The following is a 17,672-nucleotide window of genomic DNA, read 5'->3' on the forward strand; positions in this document are numbered from 1 at the left end:
TCAAACGACCACGCTTGCGTGAGAGGGTAATGCCAGAAGGCGCAAGAATGAAAGATGCGTGGCGACGCCGCCTTGATTTTCCCGCACCGGCTCACTGTGGCGTCTTGCATTTTACAATGCCTATTTGGGTGTACTCGATTGGTTAACAATAATGCCACCCAACCTCAACTAGACATCCCACGACGCTGCGCGCGCGCTTACCGACCGCGTCGTCACCCCCGGGCAGCCACGTCTCGATGAGTTGGAGGCAAACAGGGACGCCTCAGTAACGTACAACGAAATCACTAAACACTTTTACATGGGACGACATCTCTTTCCGCCCTCGCACCCCAAACTAAACAGGCCGCAGGCGCTAACGTTACGCTTGTTACAAACACATACCTATCCGAACCCCGCCACGTTACACATCATCTACCCGGACGTCTACCCCGACGATGCGTGCCCCTCGTGCGGGTTCACGGCGACACTCGCACACGTGGTCTGGGAGTGCAGAGACGCTCCGCTCTACTCTACCTCCGACAAGTGGGAGAAGACACTACGAAGCCAGCTCCTACAAGACCAGCGATGGGCCGTCCAGCAGGCTCGCACAGCGGCCGCCAGGTATGCTCCCTATCGGTCCCTGCGTGGGAGACGCCCACTGCGCGCTGACGTGCGTCCTGCAGGACCTTTATGAACGTTTGTCCAATCCGATCCACCGAATTCCAATGGAACTAAAGACTCGGTCGTGAGAGCTTCGCGAACTTTTCCTGCGTCAAAACGGGGCGAGCACGAGAAAATGGATTGAAATTTGTAACATCACGCTTACGCGTCGGCGCTGCAGTTAGAGCACCACACTCAAGAAAAGAAAGTTTTACCCTCATTTTCTATTGCAACATTCCAGCCTTTCCAACTAGCTGAACGAATATTCTACGTCAACGAGTTCCCCGAGTAAGAACAAACCACGGCAAGCAGACGGATGGATGAAAAACTTTATAATACCTCTGTCACACAAGCACGCAAAAACTCTTTTACCTAAGCGGTCCTTTACCGAGTTGAAAGACCTCTAATTAAAAGGAGTTGCGCTGCAGACACACGGCGCGGGCGATCTCCTTTTATCGTTTCCTTCCGAACACGCTATGGAAAGCATGGCGCTAGATTCTGAAACAAAACCAGTTAGAATAAACCAACGTATTTCAATATAGAAATTAGAAACGTACTATAATATGCTTGTTTTAGTGAATTTAGATACAGTTTATTCGAAAAGGTTAAATTAAAGAAGATTTAATAAGGTAGCTTCAAGAGTCTTCGCAGAAGTAGCAAATTTTACATGTTCGTCTAGCAACCTTGGGCCACTGTTTACATCGGAGTCAACATGGAGGTCGAGAATATGGGGGACTGCACGGACACGAAGGAAAAAGTCGAAATAGCATGCATTTTGGCAAGGATTCTTGCTGCAGAGAGCGAAGCAGACGCCGCAAAGGCAGTCAAAGACCGTATTAAGCGGCAGTTGCTACTCAACGGGTGTACATTTTATGCCTTGGCGCTTCCCACGAGAGTCTGCAACCGATCGACGTGGGCTTTCATCCGCCACGAAAAGTGGTTCGAGGAGACTGTGCCTCACCTCGGTGGCCACAACTTCAAGCAGTCGTTTCGAGTGAACCCCTCAACGTTCCGGTTTCTCGTGGAAAGTCTGCGCCATGTGCTCGAAAAACAAGTTACCAACATGCGTGACCCGATCACTGCGGAAAAGCGTGTCGCCATTGGCCTCTACAAATTGTGCTCTTCTGCCGAAGATAGAACTGTGGCAAACCTCTTCGGCGTTGGGCGCTCATCCGTCAACGTCATTTACAGAGAGTTTTGCGCAGCTGTTGTCTCTGTGCTCGAAAGTGACTGGATCAGAATGATTACTGAAGAGGAAATGCCTAGGCACATCCAAGAGTTCGAAGCCGTGTGCGATTTCCCTCAAGCTGTCGGTGCCCTTGATGGCTGCCATTTCCCTATTTCGCCTCCAAAGAAGTACGCCACCGACTACTACAACTACAAGGGTTGGTAAGTGGCCACGATTTAACTTATTTCATGTAAGTGTTCTGTTTGGGCCCATTTTTATAGTAGTAAAAAAAAGTAACTGACTGACCCATATTTTATTGCTAAGTAAAATGTTATTCAATTTTACCAGCAGCTCTTAAGAAAACGCGTAATTTGGTTCGCAGTCTTGCAGTGTTTAGCAGCGACAATTTTAATGCGACGACGAAAAGAGTTCTCCGCAGGACTGCAACTCCTATACGATGTAGAGTACGCTAACAGCGACCGGTTGTGGCATTATGTGAAATAATGTAATCCGAGCTGCACTCACAGCTATTAATAAAAGCAAACTGTAAAATCGCATCACAGTAACTAAAGGCAGTGAACTCAGCAGTGCCATGCTGCACTAACCTTTATTCACTTTGCACTTTGTTTTTTCTTGCAGGCACAGTATTATCCTACTAGCATTGGTCGACCACAAGTATCGATTCAGATACTGCAATGTCGGTGCCCCAGGACGCTGCCACGACGCACATGTGTTTGGTGTTTCACGGCTGTCGAAGATTGTCAACAGTCCCCTTTTCAAAGCACCTGTTGCCGCAGTGGGTACCACAGCAGTCCCACCGATAATATTATGCGATCAAGCATTTCCACTAACCCCAAACCTCATGAAGCCATTTGGACACCGAACTGTCATCAGTGAAGCTGAAAGGAATTTCAACTGTCATTTATCTGGAGCAAGGAGGATAGTTGAAAACGCATTCGGAAGGCTAAAGGCCCGGTTCCGTTTCATTGCGAAAAGAATGGAGTGTTCTGTTGGCAATGCCCGTTTGGCTATACGAGCATGCTGCGTGCTCAATAACATTTGCGAGCACTTCAACGACAGTGTCCACCCACAGTGGTTAAGTGAGGTGCAGCAGTCCAATGCTACATTTCCACAGCCATCACGCAGAACAGAAGCTGAAATTGGAAATGCATCCGCCATCAGGACAGCACTTGTGGAATATTACAAGCGAAGGAACTGAACGCAAGAGTCCCAAGAATCAGCAACAATTGTGGAACACCATGTCAGTTTTTACTAAAAAACTTCAACATTGCATCTACAAGTTTCTCTTGCAACTTGAGCCCCTCTTTACGGAGATCCATTTCCATTTTGTGCGCATCAGCAAACTGCTCTCTCTGCCGTCGCTGCTCCTCAAGCATCCTTTCTTGAAAGTCGCCAGCCGGTTGCCTTCTCTTCCTGCGGGCACATTCGGAACTGCCACTTGCGAGGTTCCTGGATTCAACCTGTTGTACTGGCGACTCGGAAGGTGAACAATCTTCGGCGACGTCTTCACAAGAAGCAGAGCCGGAATCAAGCATGTCGAAGATCAGCTGCGTTTGAAGAAGGGATCCGAAATACATTGACCACATTAGTTGATGTGTGAAGCGGTAAACAATTAGTTCAGGGTTTTTACTTGCAAGAGAGCTGCCTCTCCTTGCGTGTATGTATTCACGTTTTTTTATTTTAGAGTCTGCATTTTTTTTATTCTCCAAACAGCGCACTGCCAAGCTTGCAAAATGAACAGCGCGTGAGCACAAGCAGAAATGAACCACAGTATTAACAAGAGCAGTCCGCTACACTGCAGGGTTGTGCAGATTATGGGCTTGGCAGCACAGCTGATGCTACATTATGTCTTGAAATTTAGTTGACTGTAATAAAGCATATATAGTCTCCACTATGCATTTCTTACTTCTTCGACGGAGGCAGTGCTGCTTGTTGTGCTCTCGCTGCACCCAGCCTCTTCCATTAAAGATGTATCGTGAACAGGCAGGGATCCTAGAAACCTATGGACTTCGGAGAAGAATGGCCAGCTCGGCGGTGATGACCCTGTTGTCATGTGTTTCAGGCAGCTCCTGGATAAGAAAACGAAAGAACTAAAATTTTATATACTCAAAATGTAAAGATATACACAGAGCAAAACGTTTGCCGATAGATACAAACGCGACTTGATGGTACAGAAAGCCTGAGAAGCGAAGGTAACCCTTTTTACTCGAAAAAATTTAAAGTTTCTCATGTTTTCTTGTCTGAGAACAACGCTTGCGCATGGTCCGAGAAAAATGCAAACCGTAGTCACATCTGCAGAAATGAAAACATGCAGACGACTTCCTGCTTCGTATTATATGTTGCCGTGAGAAGGCGTACAATATAATGTGAAATGCGCCTGTCCATAAGTTAAGGTTCCCGTTATCTTGTGACGAACGAAATCATGCTATTGACGACCTGCGCGGGTTGTCATTCTTCGCCGCATGTGAAGGCGAATTTGCGTTTACTCAGACCGACTCGCACTGTAAAGGAATTGCAGAAACAGCCTTTAGCGCGTCGTCGACTTTCGTGTGTGCAGGGCGCAGTTCAGCCCTGCAAAATTCGACGCTAGCTGAAATGAAGGGTCTCTGCCTTAAAACCTTCGTTACTACGGCTCCGTCCGCTAGATTAGGGTTCCGTCGCTGCCTACTACGGAAACAACGTTCGATGCTGAGGTCGCGACACCACAAACGAGAGCTTGCAGCTTGCGACCACAGCCTGAAGCCGCTTCAAGGTAAATTTAGCGCTCACAGCTTACTGCTGTGCTTTGTCTTACCTGTAGGTCTGTCCCAGGTTCTCTATCTTGCTGTGCACTTGCGCCTTTGTGCGAGGTACACCCATGCTCGTCAATGCTTGTGCAATGCCATCGTAAACGCCTCCGTTGTGCTTCTGCGCACGCAGCGAGGGCAGGTTGTCTTCCCATAACTTGATTAACGCCCAGGTGTCTCTCTCCGACCACTGTACCCGCGGTTTTCTTTGGCGTGCCGGAGGCTGTTCGTCGGTACCGCTCGCCGTAGCCATGGTCGCAGAAAATGGCGCGAATTTGCATCGTCTGTTAGCGTCACGTGATATTTTCGAACTGCTTACGAGAGTGCCGTGCAAAAAGTGCAAAACTGCGCCTACTTAAGGTTCAACGAAAGACAAAACCCTTTTTTGTGATGTGTACACTTGAAATAAAAATGCACTTTTGCTTCGTTTCTTTATTGCATGATAATTACTGGTGCCCACTGCGTTGGAGGCTACGCCTTTCCAGCCGTAAAAGAGATCGGTGATCTCCGGTTTCGGAAAAGACCGCTTCTGAAAAAGAGATTAAACTTTGGCGTGTGTCTGCGGATGCAACTCCTTTGTGTGAGATGTCTTTTTCTTCAAATGCCTTTAAAGTGCTCGTGTGACAGGGGTATTAGGGTCCTTTAGGGTCCGCTCTCACGCCTCTCCGCCGCGTCGCTGGCCCGTTGGACACTGCTCTTCGAGGTTGGGACTGTGTAGGACCGCATCCCAATGTGAAAAAGTGTTGCGGGACATCGCCAGAGCATGTGAGGTAAATTCGCTAAGTCATTGCATAGTGCACATGCATTTGTGTACAATGCAATTTCGGGGTACATCTTGTGAAGAAGTAGGGGGTTTGGGTATGCCCCCGTCTGTAGACGCCTTAGTGTCAAAGCCTGAGGTCTATTGAGTTTGCAAAGTTGGAGGGGGTAGATCCTCCGAGCCAAGTAAAAGTGCTTGGTAATTTCGGTGTACGAGGAAGGAGAGTCCCGATTGTCAGTACCCCCAGCGTCACGCTGCCCGATAGCTACGCGGTTGATGATCCCTCGCGCAGCTCCGTGTGCCGACTCGTTGAGGTTGGGCGGGGCACCCTCGATCTGTCCTATGTGGGCTGGAAACCAGATCAATGTGTGTGGCTTGATCTCCTTGCTTCCTAGTATCCCTATAGGGCCAGCTCGGATATGGTTCCTTTGGCAAATGCCCTAACAGCTGATATGGAGTCACTGTAGATTGATGTCCTCTTGTCGTCCAATAAGGCCATCGCTATTGCAGCCTGCTCTGCGATCTCAGAGGACGTCGTCCGAATCGAGATTACGTTCGTTATTTGCCTTTCATGGTATACGCTAACTACAGCGGAGGCCTGTCCGTCGGCGTAGCGCGCTGTGTCTACGAAACTAGCCTACAATTTATATCACCTATTCCCTCAATTGATGCCTCCCGTGATGTTTATGCTTTGCCTGCAGGTTACCTTAAGCTATATTTTATGAAAAGCATCAAGTAATACTCTAAGAATTTTGTATAAATTGTTAAAAATTATTCCCTGATGCAGTAGCGGAATGGAACAGGCTGCCTGATCCCGTTGTGCAGGCCACAACACTGAGCGAATTTTCGGTTGGTGCTAGTGGCGTTATGTTCAGTGACAATGTGCCGTAGTTTTTTGTCTTGTATCAATTTATGAACAATGCCAAGCTGGTTAGTTGTGTTTGGTAGCCATGCGCATTAGTATCGCCTCAGATCTGAATGTGTCCCAGTTGTCAAGCTGATAATCTGTGTATCTAGGTCTTTTTACTTTTTCTTTTTATTTGGTCTCGGACAACATGCTCATTCCTACAATTTAAGTACGTTTTTTTTTCACTTCCGTAATAGCCTCAGTAATGGGCCTGACAGTAATAAAATTGAATGAAAGAAAAAGAACACATAATAGTATCCAATTTGCTATTTTACTCTCGTGCGTTCTTTTGTCTGACACCTTTCATCCCCCAATGTTTCGCCTCATATCTTGAGTTTTTTGATGATTGAAATGTGGTTATTTCGGCACCGAATGCATAGCCAGAACCAGCGTGCTCCTGCTGTGGGATGTTTCTTACTAGTTTTATAGGCCCAAGACGTTCTTAAGCTACCTTACTGTAGCTTTTCGTCTGGGATCTATTCCGTTGTTGACCGGGGAGAAAAGAGATAATTCATTCATTCATTCATTCATTCATTCATTCATTCATTCATTCATTCATTCATTCATTCATTCATTCATTCATTCATTCATTCATTCTGTAGTGATAAATATGGGCGCCAGCAAAAGGAGTGAAAGAAGACTTTTGCTGGTGCACGCTACGCTTGGCCGTTGACCAGACCGTTTTAGCGACTCTTGATTCCTGTGATAAAATACATGTATAACTAATGTTTCTTGAAGTACACTCATAACGGGAACATAAAGATGCTTTGTTAGTCTACACCAGTCTATAATACTGTTCTTTAGAGTGTACCTAATGAAACCGCGAAAGCAGCCAATATTGCACAAGGTTATTCTTGTACCAATCAAAGCGACTGCCACTCGTCTGGTGGCCGTGAAGTCAAAACGACCGCATACCTTGAGCCACGATCCGAAGAAAATGGTATCAAGCCAACCATGCGTGATTATCTTGGTCGGCAGGCTGGCGTTGAAGTGGCTCCGGCTGATCTCTTCCACGGTGGAGTTCCACGTGAGGAAATCTTCCTGCGTCGGGTTCTGGCGGGTGAACACCAGAAACTCCGTGTTTATTACCTTGCGTTCCTCTGGAAAGAAGTTCATGGGCCGGTACAGCGGGTGGTAGAACACGCCACCGACGCTGATGCAGCCCAGATCGTCGTAACATCGCCAAGACTTGTCTGCGGGGGCAAAAATGATAAATAAGGATCGTCATCATCGTAATCATCATCAGTCTGTGTATGGCCACTGCAGGACGAAGGCCTTCGCCAGCGATTTCCGACCTCTTTCTATGCCGGCTGGTTTCATCCCACCACGTAGTTATCTGCCATCCGTAACAGAGCTTCCCTTGTAATAATGTTAACTGCAAAAGAAAAAAACATTGGCCAGCTTTGTGACGTTACGTGCCTCTGCGCTTTCGGCAAGAGTCCTACGAGACTATTGGACGGTCCAGTACAGGTGGCAAAGAGCGCATGTGTGACTTTCTGGGCCGCAATTCTGCAGCGATGTCTTCCGCTCGACTCTATGCCACTCTTATCATCCGCTCTTCATGGTCGGCTTATCCCATTGATAACGCGGGTAGGGGTAGTGCACCGCTCCGAACACTGATGACGAAGCGCGAAAAAGAATAGCATCGAAAAAAGCACCAATAGAAAACTGCGGGCCCGTTGTTGCAAGTGAGCTTGATACCCTAACAATATTTCCTTCCGTTTCTTTCTCTTTTTTCTTCCTTTTATCCCTATCTTCCAGTGCAGGGTAGCCAACAGGACCTGCATATGTTTAACCTACATGCCTTTAATTTATTTTTGCGTTTTTTTTTAAAGCGTTAGCTTTTCCTACCGCGTTGCTCAGTTTCACGCCGTTGGCGCAATGCGCCGCGAGCTAGGTGAAAGAGTGCGAGAGAGGCGCCAGAGGTAAAGCCCCTTAAACTTCTTAAAATAGCGGCACTCTCCTCCTCCGCCTTCACTCCTCCTCGTTTCTCCTCTCTTTCACGCCCCTCCTCGACCGTGGCGCCGCCTACACTGCTCGAGCGTAGCAACAGCGCCAACATGCGCTCCTCACTACTCCGTATACGCTTCTCGAGCAAAAATGGCGCTGACGCACGGCGTGAGTGCCCACGTGATGCTATTAGGCCAATAGCGACACGGCGTCGGCCTCGGTTAGAGCGCGCCAGGATGAGGCGGCATTCTTCAAAGCGTGGCACTACTTTACGAAATTTAAGGGGTTTAAGCCAGAGGGTTCTTCCCCTGGTAAAAGTGCACGTGACGCCGCGTCCGCGTCCACCGATGAGAGAGGAGTGTTCGATGAAGTGTCGTAAAGCTCGCTCCCCGTAACACCAGCAGACGGTGTTGAGCTCCGCGTATCACGGGCGGCGAGACCGCCCGATGGCGTCCGGGGAATCCTAGTATTGCCATGCCGTGTAAAAGATGTGGTGTCATAATATCATGGCGTGGGCAGCTTTGGCGGTGCTGCCTCTCTCGGTGAGCTGCTGTGTTCCCGGTTGCGCCTGTGTATGCTTGGAAAGCTGGCGAGCACTCGATCATTGGAGTGAAGCGTAGTCGTTTAAACTTAAACCGTATAAATATCCTTTACAATTAAATATGGAGAAAGCAGGACCTTCCAACCCCCCAAGCAGTCCGGGGAGTTCGATATCGGGAGCGAGAATGACTGGCTCGCACCACAGCCCCTAGCGCATGAACATTCCTATTACACAGTCATGCGAGTTTTTTTTTTTGACAAAATAAATAGCGAACCCAACGTTTGGCAAGTGGAGCTCTTTGAATGAATCGGGGACATTACGTTGGCGTATTTGTAGACGCAAGTTTCACTGAGTGAAAATATGGCCTTGATAAAAGGAAGCTGCTTGCAAGCTTCTGACTTTGCACTTTTGGGTACTTTGTACTTGTACCTTGTACTTTTGGACTTTGTGCTTTTCGTACGCAGCGTGGTGCACCAAGTACGGCTATACATAAAATATGAGTATCGGCTAGTGGGCACGAGCACACAACAGGATGGCCAGGAAGAGGAACGCGGAATAGCAAGCTAGAGCGCGTTAGCTCAGGCCGACCTCTCTGCCTTCAGTCAAATAAATTATCTATCCAAGCTTGGACCCTGACGAAGAAAGATGAAGTACACCACCACGTCTGTTGGGTTACTTCGAGTACGCCTGCCTCTGTATATCGGCTCTACCTAATATAGTAGGCTCTCCTAATCTACAACGCTTATCATATGTCAAGATATGTTCCTACAATACCTCCGCCAATGACAATGTAACTTGCATTCGGAACAGGCAACATTTACGTTATCTTACAAGGTCATGCTGCTGTGGCCATGTCGGGGAAAACGCTCTAGTCTTCGTATCCGATTACAACGGACCAACAATTGCTCGTGTGTTGTGCTATTCCTTTTATCTATATAGTGTGACTATCATGCCCCGTGCCACTTTCAGACAGGTATGCGTGAAGTGCTACCGACGGTGCGCCGAGATGGGGTCGAAAGAGGACAACGTCGTGACAGTCTCTAACCGGACGTGTCGTTATCTTACACGCCCTACTGCAATCTTCCCCTAAATCTCGCGTAACGTTTTGCAAAGCCTCTATGTTGGAAATAAAAGCTGCAATTGTTTCGTCCAATTTGTGCAGCAGTGACAGCGACAGGATAATGATGATGGTAGTGGTGGTGTCAGAGTTAGCTATATCACATTAAGCGTAGTTGTAGTTGTAGTGTCTCGTGCAGTATAGCTTGTTAAAAGGAATGGCAACGGCAGGCGAATAATGAGCTTCGAACAACCAAGGCTTTTCTTTCGTTCCAATTCCCTGAGCACTTGATTATAGAATGGCAAAGTTTCAATGTTTGTTTGAATATCTATAATAGACAAACTGCCTCCTTTTCTTCAATACTACACGTTAAAAAATTGTTGGCGTGACTTAATTACGATAGTTATGAGACAGTTCCTGCACCAAGCTTTACGGCGGTAGTGTTGGGCCCAAGTGGCGCCTAGAGAGTTGTTATAACAGCACAAGCTGTAAAACATAGGTCAGTGGCCTTAGAAATAAGCTCCACCAAACACATTACGAGGTACCCTTACGAGAAAACTGCAAATACACTCTCAGGAGAAACGAAACGGACAAAAATGAGACGGCGACTACATGAATTTGTGACCGCCGCTGCGTGCGGTTTCAGCTTAGCACTAGCATGTCCTGGTCTGCGTTAGCCAGTTTTACATAAGCACGTTTCGACAATCATGGCCTAATTCCGCGTAAGAAACTTTCTATGAAAACTCAGTTCTTTCTCTTCACATTGGAGGCTTCAGCAAAATACTTTCATCGCCTTCGATTGCCAAGCACTGGCACGGCTCCACTGAAACCACGCGGCTCTGTAAAATCGGAGCTCGTATTAACAAAACGTTCTTACGACGCTAGAAAGGTTCGTAAGAGAAAGTACTAGCCAATAGTGATGCTCGACATACTATTGTAAGGTAGCCGGAAAATGGCAAATAGCAATTGAAAACGAAAAGCTATGTGAATTTGTCTCCATAACATAAGTTGCCCACAGAAGATTCATTCACATTTAAGATATTGCGCTTCGATGGTGTGTGGCGACTAGAGGAGGATCTGTTGAAATTTTTGCGCAGAATGTCGAATGCCGATTTTTCGAAGCTTCTCATTCGCAGAATTCATATCACTGTCACAATCGTTTAAGCAGACATTTTGATTAGCGTAGTCATTATCGCGGTTATCTGTGCCCTCTTGTTACAGGCATATATTTTTTTTTTCGAATGAATTTACATTGGAAGCGAATACAGAATTTGCGAGGACCATCCAACATCTGTGAACGCGCATCAGCACAAGCGTGATGCCGAACCTTTAGTCGAACGTTTTATGCGAGAGCTTTAAGCCTCTGGTAGAGTGCTTGTCCTTACATTTCATTCATAATGCTGAAAGTAAAAAAAAAAGTTCGCCTTACCAGCGCAATATAAAACGCGATACAATTAGGAGACCCAAGCACCACAACGGCTGAAACAGAAACCACATTTTTTTTTCATCAGCCTGGTTACGCCCACTGCAGGGCAAAGGCATCTCCCATACTTCTCCAACAACCCCGGTCATGTACTAATTGTGGCCATGTCGTCCCTGCAAACTTCTTTATCTCATCCGCCCACCTGACTTTCTGCCGCCCCCTGCTACGCTTCCCTTCCCTTGGAATACAGTCCGTAACCCTTAATGACCATCGGTTATCTTCCCTCCTCATTACATGTCCTGCCCATGCCCATTTCTTTTTCTTGATTTGAACTAAGATGTCATTATCTCGCGTTTGTTCCCTCACCCAATCTGCTCTTTTCTTATCCCTTAACGTTACACCCATCATTCTTCTTTCCATAGCTCGTTGCGTCGTCCTCAATTTAAGTAGAACCCTTTTCGTAAGTCTCCAGGTTTCTACCCCGTGGGTGAGTACTGGTAAGACACAGCTATTATACACTTTTCTCTTGAGGGATAATGGCGACCTGCTGTTCATGATCTGAGAATGCCTGCCAAACGCTCCCCGGCCCATTCTTATTCTTCTGATTATTTCAGTCTCATGATCCGGATACGCAGTCACTACCTGTCCTAATTAGATGTATGCCCTTACCACTTCGAGTGCCTCGCTACCTATCGTAAATTGCTGTTCTCTTCCGAGACTGTTAAACATTAATTTAGTCTTCTGCAGATTAATTTTTAGACCCACTCTTCTGTTTTGCCTCTCCAGGTCAGTGATCATACATATTGCAATTGGTCCCCTGAGTTACTAAGCAAGGCAATGTCATCAGCGAATCGCAAGTTACTAAGGTATTCTCCATTAACTTTTGTTCCCAACTCTTCCCAATCCAGGTCTCTGAATACCTTCTGTAAACACGTTGTGAATAGCATTGGAGAGATCGTATGTCCCTGCCTGACGCCTTTCTTTATTGGGATTTTTTTTGCTTTCTTTAAGGAGGACTACGGTGGCTGTGGAGCTGCTATAGATATCTTTCAGTATTTTTACATACGGCTCGTCTACACCCTGATTCCGTAATGCCACCATGACTGCTGAGGTTTCGACAGAATCAAACGCTTTCTCGCAATCAATGAAAGCTAGAAACCACATACATCAGGTTTTTTTATTTGTCTCATTTTATTTTGTGGTGATAACATACATCCAGAATCTAGCAGCCAACTAGCCTTCCTAAAAGCACTACCAGCAGTTAAGGAAACATGCTGTTTCCATATTTGTAGCTCCATTGTTCCGAGCTTTCCTGTTTTTGTTATCTCTAATTCATGGTCGGATAAACACAGCCTTTGCCCTGCGGCGCACAGGCAATGTCGCAATTGCATTCGGCGCAAAAATATTTACATACGCACTTACAGAACACCTATCTCTCCTATCTACATCAAAAACAAAACTAGCAAATCAACTGTTCAGTGAAAAGGAAAACTGGTAGTTTACTATGAACAGAAATATATGTACTTGTTGACAACACTAGATATATACATATGAATATAAAGGTACAGAAAAAAAACTGTAACAATGTATAAAAAGCTCATCTAAACATCAACGCTGATTTCAACACCAAGTGCGTCGACATTCCAACAACTGGGCGTACTTCAATCAGCTGGGCGTACTTAAGGGACTTCATGGATTTACACGCAGCTTTCTGAAGCAACATGAGTTTTGGAATTACGGAAGACCACAGGCTCGAAACACTGCTGCAGGAAATCTCATTTTTTTATTTACGTGACATAGCGGTGATAACATATTGCACTAGCGGTTTTCTAAGAGTTCTTTTTTAACACCTCCGGATTTTGCTGACCTTGGCTCTTGCTGTTGCTGTTGTGTTTCCAAATAGCTCACATACAGCACAACACGCATGCACATAACTATAACCGACTTATTTACATATAGCCATCCGTACTTACCCTACTGTTGTCCCTGTGCCCGGCTGTGTCACCTACGTAATTACGCCAATGAGATATGTTAAGTGCAACAAATATACACCATCATTTGCATAATGCCTTTACTAAACTTCTGTGCGTTTTCTCGTGGTGTTTCGCGTGTCTACGCCGTCTGCCTCTTGCTGTTTAAGATACGAAAACTCCGTCAAATCTGTGACGTCACGGAGAGGTGGTGTGCAAAGTTCAAGGCGGTTTCGCCATCAGTCTTTCATTGTTGAATTTTTTTCTGGCTTACCAAGCGCCTCTCAATGTAAGAGTGGCTTTATTTTTATCATAATAGCGTAATTATTTATTCATACAGCTCAAATTATTTTTATCTTTAGTGTCTCTTCAAGGCCTCCTAGTTTATTACATCACTGCGTATAAGTCGCGAAAGTCACTATACACTGTAAAGCTTTTGAATTTTACGCTATGTGCCACCAAGGCTTCGCTGGAATTCGGGGTCCGTATGCACAGAAAGCCCTCATGCAGGAAATGCTCGTAAGTGCGTATTCCAGCCAATCGCAATGCAGGACACGTTATTTGTGAAGGTGGGCAACCAATGACTAAGAGCACTTACGAACAAAGACAGACAGACATACAACGAACAAAGAAGCTTTGCGAATTAGGCCACTGATCTTTCGCAGATGCCATGTCCCGTAAACTTTTGTGGCCAACTGTACGTTCCCGCTTATGAGGAAGGAAGCAGAGTACATGGACTGCCAGCGTACAAGGACTGTCGAATACAGTGGAACATTAGGTAAGAAGTTACTCCTGCATAAAGGAGTTGGCAAATTGACCCTGATGTACAGGGAGCGTCTGAAACTCACCTTTGACCTGAGGTTGCTCAGACGAGCTTTCTTCAACCGTGCGATGTAGGGTGGCAGCAAACGCTAGCAGTGCGCACAGAGCGGCTCCTCGAAGCCGATGCATGACGCGTTTCCAAAACTGCGAAAAGAACTACGAGCGTGAGTTGTTAGTCTGTAACCAACAGCTATGAATATTTTTTTGCGCGCCAGCTCCGTTGCACAGCCTTCCGAGGAGTTCACTGAACTGTTCCGGCAGAAACTAGCAACACCTCTCTTCGTCAAAGTTCGTGTATATACTGAGGCGAGAAATATTTTGGCGAGCGCGCTTTAAACATCGCTCCACGGCAGCAACAACAACGCCGATATCTATGCATTTGAGCCGTGTAATGTTCTCATGCTCGACGCGATACGCGTCCGCGTGAAATCTACGCAGCACTCGAGACAACAGCGAGATACAAGAAGCGGAGAAAAACAGCTAACGTGTCAGCACTCTGCATATGTACTCGCGATACTCCTGACCGATCTTGCTTGCCCTTCGCAGCGGCGAACCGTTAGACACGCATTGATAATGAACCCGTTCAGCACGGACTCGGAATATAGAGACGCCTTCTGGAAGAAAAAGGTCATTGCCCTTTCAGCGGGTACGTGCCTGTACGCACGGTATCGTTACCTCGGGCGACAACTTGAGAGCAACACCGCAAGACCATGGATCAGTTGGTCCTCCCTGCGTTTGCTGTAATGGTGTAAACAATGGGACCTTACGATGTCTAACGGGCACTGTTCTCACCTGACGCAAGTTATCGTCGCGTTATCTACAGAAGGGCACGTGGCGGCCTCAAATCCTGCGAACCGTGCTGATAAGATAGGAGCCGCTTTGTTACTTCGCCGTACAGTTATGCCAAGCAGGTACTCTGCACGCGTTTATTCGCTCATGCACAGTAATCCGCGTTTCATCATTTCACTTTCTCCACTAACACCTGATTTTTGCGGCATTGACCTCATACTTTCCTGATTCCTCGCTTGTAGAACAAATGAGTTTGGAGGATAACATGCGCGTATAAACGTGAAAGGAAGTCACAGACAGCGTAATGAACCCAAGAAATGTAAATGGTTCGAGTGCGAAAGAAGTTTCACTAAGTGAGCAGTCAGGAAACTTATACGAACACGTGAAATTAAGCGCCAGATATAGCTCGGGGTGAACTAGTTTTCTTGTTCAATTACACGGGAACCGCCGTACTAATCTGAATAAAATGTGTTGCATTGAATCGAAGTTACATTCGTGGGATAGTTGGAAGGGGGGGGGGGTAACTTTTTAAACTCATGCGCTTGGATGTTTTGCAAAATATGCGCGAATGGTCAGTATCTAGAAAAAAATTTTATGAGCTAGGTTAATAACTCTTCCAACTGAAGAAAAGAACAGATACGGCAATTCTGTCAATGACTCACATAGACGTGTTATATGCTTCTAAACAGAAGAATTGATCGAAATAATCCACGGTTTACAAAAAATAATGCTCTGTTTTTTACCGTTACATATAAGAAGTGTTATTAAGGAATTATTCAACAACTTCTGCAAATGGGGCTCTTCTATGATAAAGAATGCTCCTACAGGTGTTGAAACTAGTATTGTCCTCTGAAATGCAAGAATTGTTCCAACAATTGTTGTCTTTAGTTTGTTCAGGGATTGTCAAACGGGAGCATTTTCGCGTTCCTCGTGTATTCGCCCAGGTAAGGCGAGGCCTGAAATCCTCTTATCAGGCTCGATAAAGGAAGAATGCGGTCAAGCAAGCTAGCTCTCGGCTAACGACAAGATGTTTACTGAGGTGGTCACCCTTATCCTTGCGAATTTGAATGACTAACCTGAGCCATTGAGTGATTCTACCATACTGCGCTCACATATGCGCTCATCATATATATCATGATTTCAAAGATATTTCGAGGGCAGGTTGGTCGTGTGGATCGGGTCTACGCAAAAGTGAGTTGTTCCACGCGGGGCCGGGTAAAGCAATGTATGCAGCATAAAAGGTTGGTGTTGGGTAATTTCTAGTTTCTTTAAAGCCACGTTCGACGTTGAGCTTATGTGTTATACCTTTAATGTACATAATTATTCTGCACACTGCTTGACAGAAGCAAAGGGCATTTGAGACCGCGGACACATGTAAACACTACTCCTGAAAATGGCTAAATTTGAATACTTAAAAGGCTCCCGAACTTGTATATTTTTATGGAAACACGGTACCGAAATGTGAGCGCCGCATCTGGGAGCAAACCTACGACCTCGAGCTGAGCAGCTCAGCACCATAGCCGATAAGCTACCCCGGCGGGTAAACCTAGTAGTGCAGCTCCAAAAATATAAATGCCTGGCGGTACCCTCCGTACATAAGTGACTTATTACATTGCGGTTAGAAGAAGATTAATTTGCATTCAGCACTATATTCGAGGTTCCTTTTTTTTTCCTTGTCATCGCTAGTCAGAACAAATTCAAAAGTAAGTTGCCGCTTCATGCAGAGCCGTCGTGACAAAAATGGTTACGTTCCTTCCAACGGATATGGACATGGCGACTCCAGCAGTTGCGTGACGCTGCTGATGGTCATGCATATTGAAGCGGTATGAGCCTTCGAATAGAAGATGAAGAAGCGCGGGAACCGGGGGGGGGGGGGGGGGGACAGAAGAAGAGAAGAGAGAAGTGAAAAATAAATGTAGACGAGATGGACGCCAGTTCCACAGCAACGCTTTAAGTCTACTGTGTCCTTTAACTAGGAACGCTACAATATTTTGGCGCAGCCGACAACTGACTCCAACATGTGGGTGACATTTTTCCTCGAGGAGACCTCCGCAGAGAAGATCATCTTTTCGAGATACCAAGCTCAAGACGAACCAGCGGTGGAACTACCTCGCGAACTCAACTCGGCAGACCTCGTGAACCTGGTTTTAGAGAAGGCTTCCATAGACATTGCTGAACTACGTCGGAAGGGTGCGGTGAAAGTGAACTTGCGTCTGGCGATCTTCGACGAATTAGTTCTTGAACCCATGCGTCGAAAGGACACTGCATCACGGTCTTCGACAGAAGAGGTGAGCCTCGTTTTGAAAGCTCTTCAGCTACAACAAGAACAGATGGCGCAACAAAACCAACTGGTGACGTCACTTATAAGCTCTCTAAACGCTGAGAAGCCGGCGACTAAATTTGTCGAACCCGATACTTTCGACGGCAAGTCTTCAAGCCCAGAAAGTTGGCTTGAATTCTATGAATATGCCGCTGGGAAGAACAAATGGCACTCTAATGAGGACAAAATTACCAACATGCGTAGTTATTTAAGAGGTGTTGCACGTAAGTGGTACGATCTGCACATTATTGAAGATGTTGGCAACTCTTGGCACCAGTGGAAGGAAAAATTCTTGAAGACATTCCGAAGCAACCCAGTGCAAAGATGGGACGCCGCGCTCAATTTCAAATTCACGCAGGGCTCCCCCGTGGAGTATTTCTTTGAAAAACGCCGCCTTTTAAAGCTGGCCGAGCCTATGCTTCCTCCTTCTGCCATAGTAGCTCTAATAATGCACGGATTGCCCGCGGAAGTCCTGAAGATAGCGCAAGCACGATCACCTAAAACTATAGACGGGCTCTT

At 46.4% G+C, this 17,672-nt stretch overlaps 3 protein-coding genes across 4 annotated transcripts in view; 1 reads left to right on the plus strand and 2 right to left on the minus strand.

Moving 5' to 3' along the window:
- The window catches only part of LOC139049410 (pancreatic lipase-related protein 2-like), a 32,838-nt gene extending 18,081 nt beyond the window's left edge, over nt 1-14,757 (minus strand). The window contains exons 1-3 of one of the 2 annotated variants that reach the window (XM_070524709.1): nt 14,720-14,757; nt 14,071-14,188; nt 7,197-7,474 (exon numbers count right to left, since the gene is read on the minus strand). In XM_070524709.1, coding sequence (XP_070380810.1) covers nt 7,197-7,474; nt 14,071-14,173 — 381 coding nt within the window. In that variant the 5' untranslated portion in view covers nt 14,174-14,188; nt 14,720-14,757. Of the gene's footprint in view, nt 1-7,196; nt 7,475-14,070; nt 14,334-14,719 lie in introns of those variants that run through there. The other variant, XM_070524710.1, reaches the window with a different exon arrangement.
- On the plus strand, nt 1,065-3,720 carry LOC139049411 (uncharacterized). The gene is made up of 2 exons (XM_070524711.1): nt 1,065-2,028; nt 2,447-3,720. Exons 1-2 carry the CDS (start codon nt 1,352-1,354, stop codon nt 3,024-3,026), a joined length of 1,257 nt encoding a protein of 418 aa, XP_070380812.1. The 5' UTR covers nt 1,065-1,351; the 3' UTR covers nt 3,027-3,720.
- On the minus strand, nt 3,055-5,245 carry LOC139049412 (myb/SANT-like DNA-binding domain-containing protein 1). The gene is made up of 3 exons (XM_070524712.1): nt 4,623-5,245; nt 3,735-3,897; nt 3,055-3,375 (listed from the first exon to the last, which is right to left on the minus strand). Exons 1-3 carry the CDS (start codon nt 4,865-4,867, stop codon nt 3,070-3,072), a joined length of 714 nt encoding a protein of 237 aa, XP_070380813.1. The 5' UTR covers nt 4,868-5,245; the 3' UTR covers nt 3,055-3,069.
- Nucleotides 14,758-17,672: the final 2,915 nt, after the last annotated feature.

This window comes from Dermacentor albipictus, chromosome 9, assembly GCF_038994185.2.
Source record: "Dermacentor albipictus isolate Rhodes 1998 colony chromosome 9, USDA_Dalb.pri_finalv2, whole genome shotgun sequence".
Lineage (NCBI taxonomy): Eukaryota > Metazoa > Arthropoda > Arachnida > Ixodida > Ixodidae > Dermacentor > Dermacentor albipictus.

Coding starts and splice junctions, on each gene's coding strand:
- LOC139049411 (XM_070524711.1), top strand. CDS start 1,352: ATGGAGGTCGAGAATATGGGGGACTGCACGGACACGAAGGAAAAAGTC. Junction 2,029..2,446: donor TACTACAACTACAAGGGTTG/GTAAGTGGCCAC, acceptor TTTTTCTTGCAG/GCACAGTATTATCCTACTAG.
- LOC139049412 (XM_070524712.1), bottom strand. CDS start 4,867: ATGGCTACGGCGAGCGGTACCGACGAACAGCCTCCGGCACGCCAAAGA. Junction 3,898..4,622: donor AACCTGGGACAGACCTACAG/GTAAGACAAAGC, acceptor TTTCTTATCCAG/GAGCTGCCTGAAACACATGA. Junction 3,376..3,734: donor GCACTGCCTCCGTCGAAGAA/GTAAGAAATGCA, acceptor CTTCAAACGCAG/CTGATCTTCGACATGCTTGA.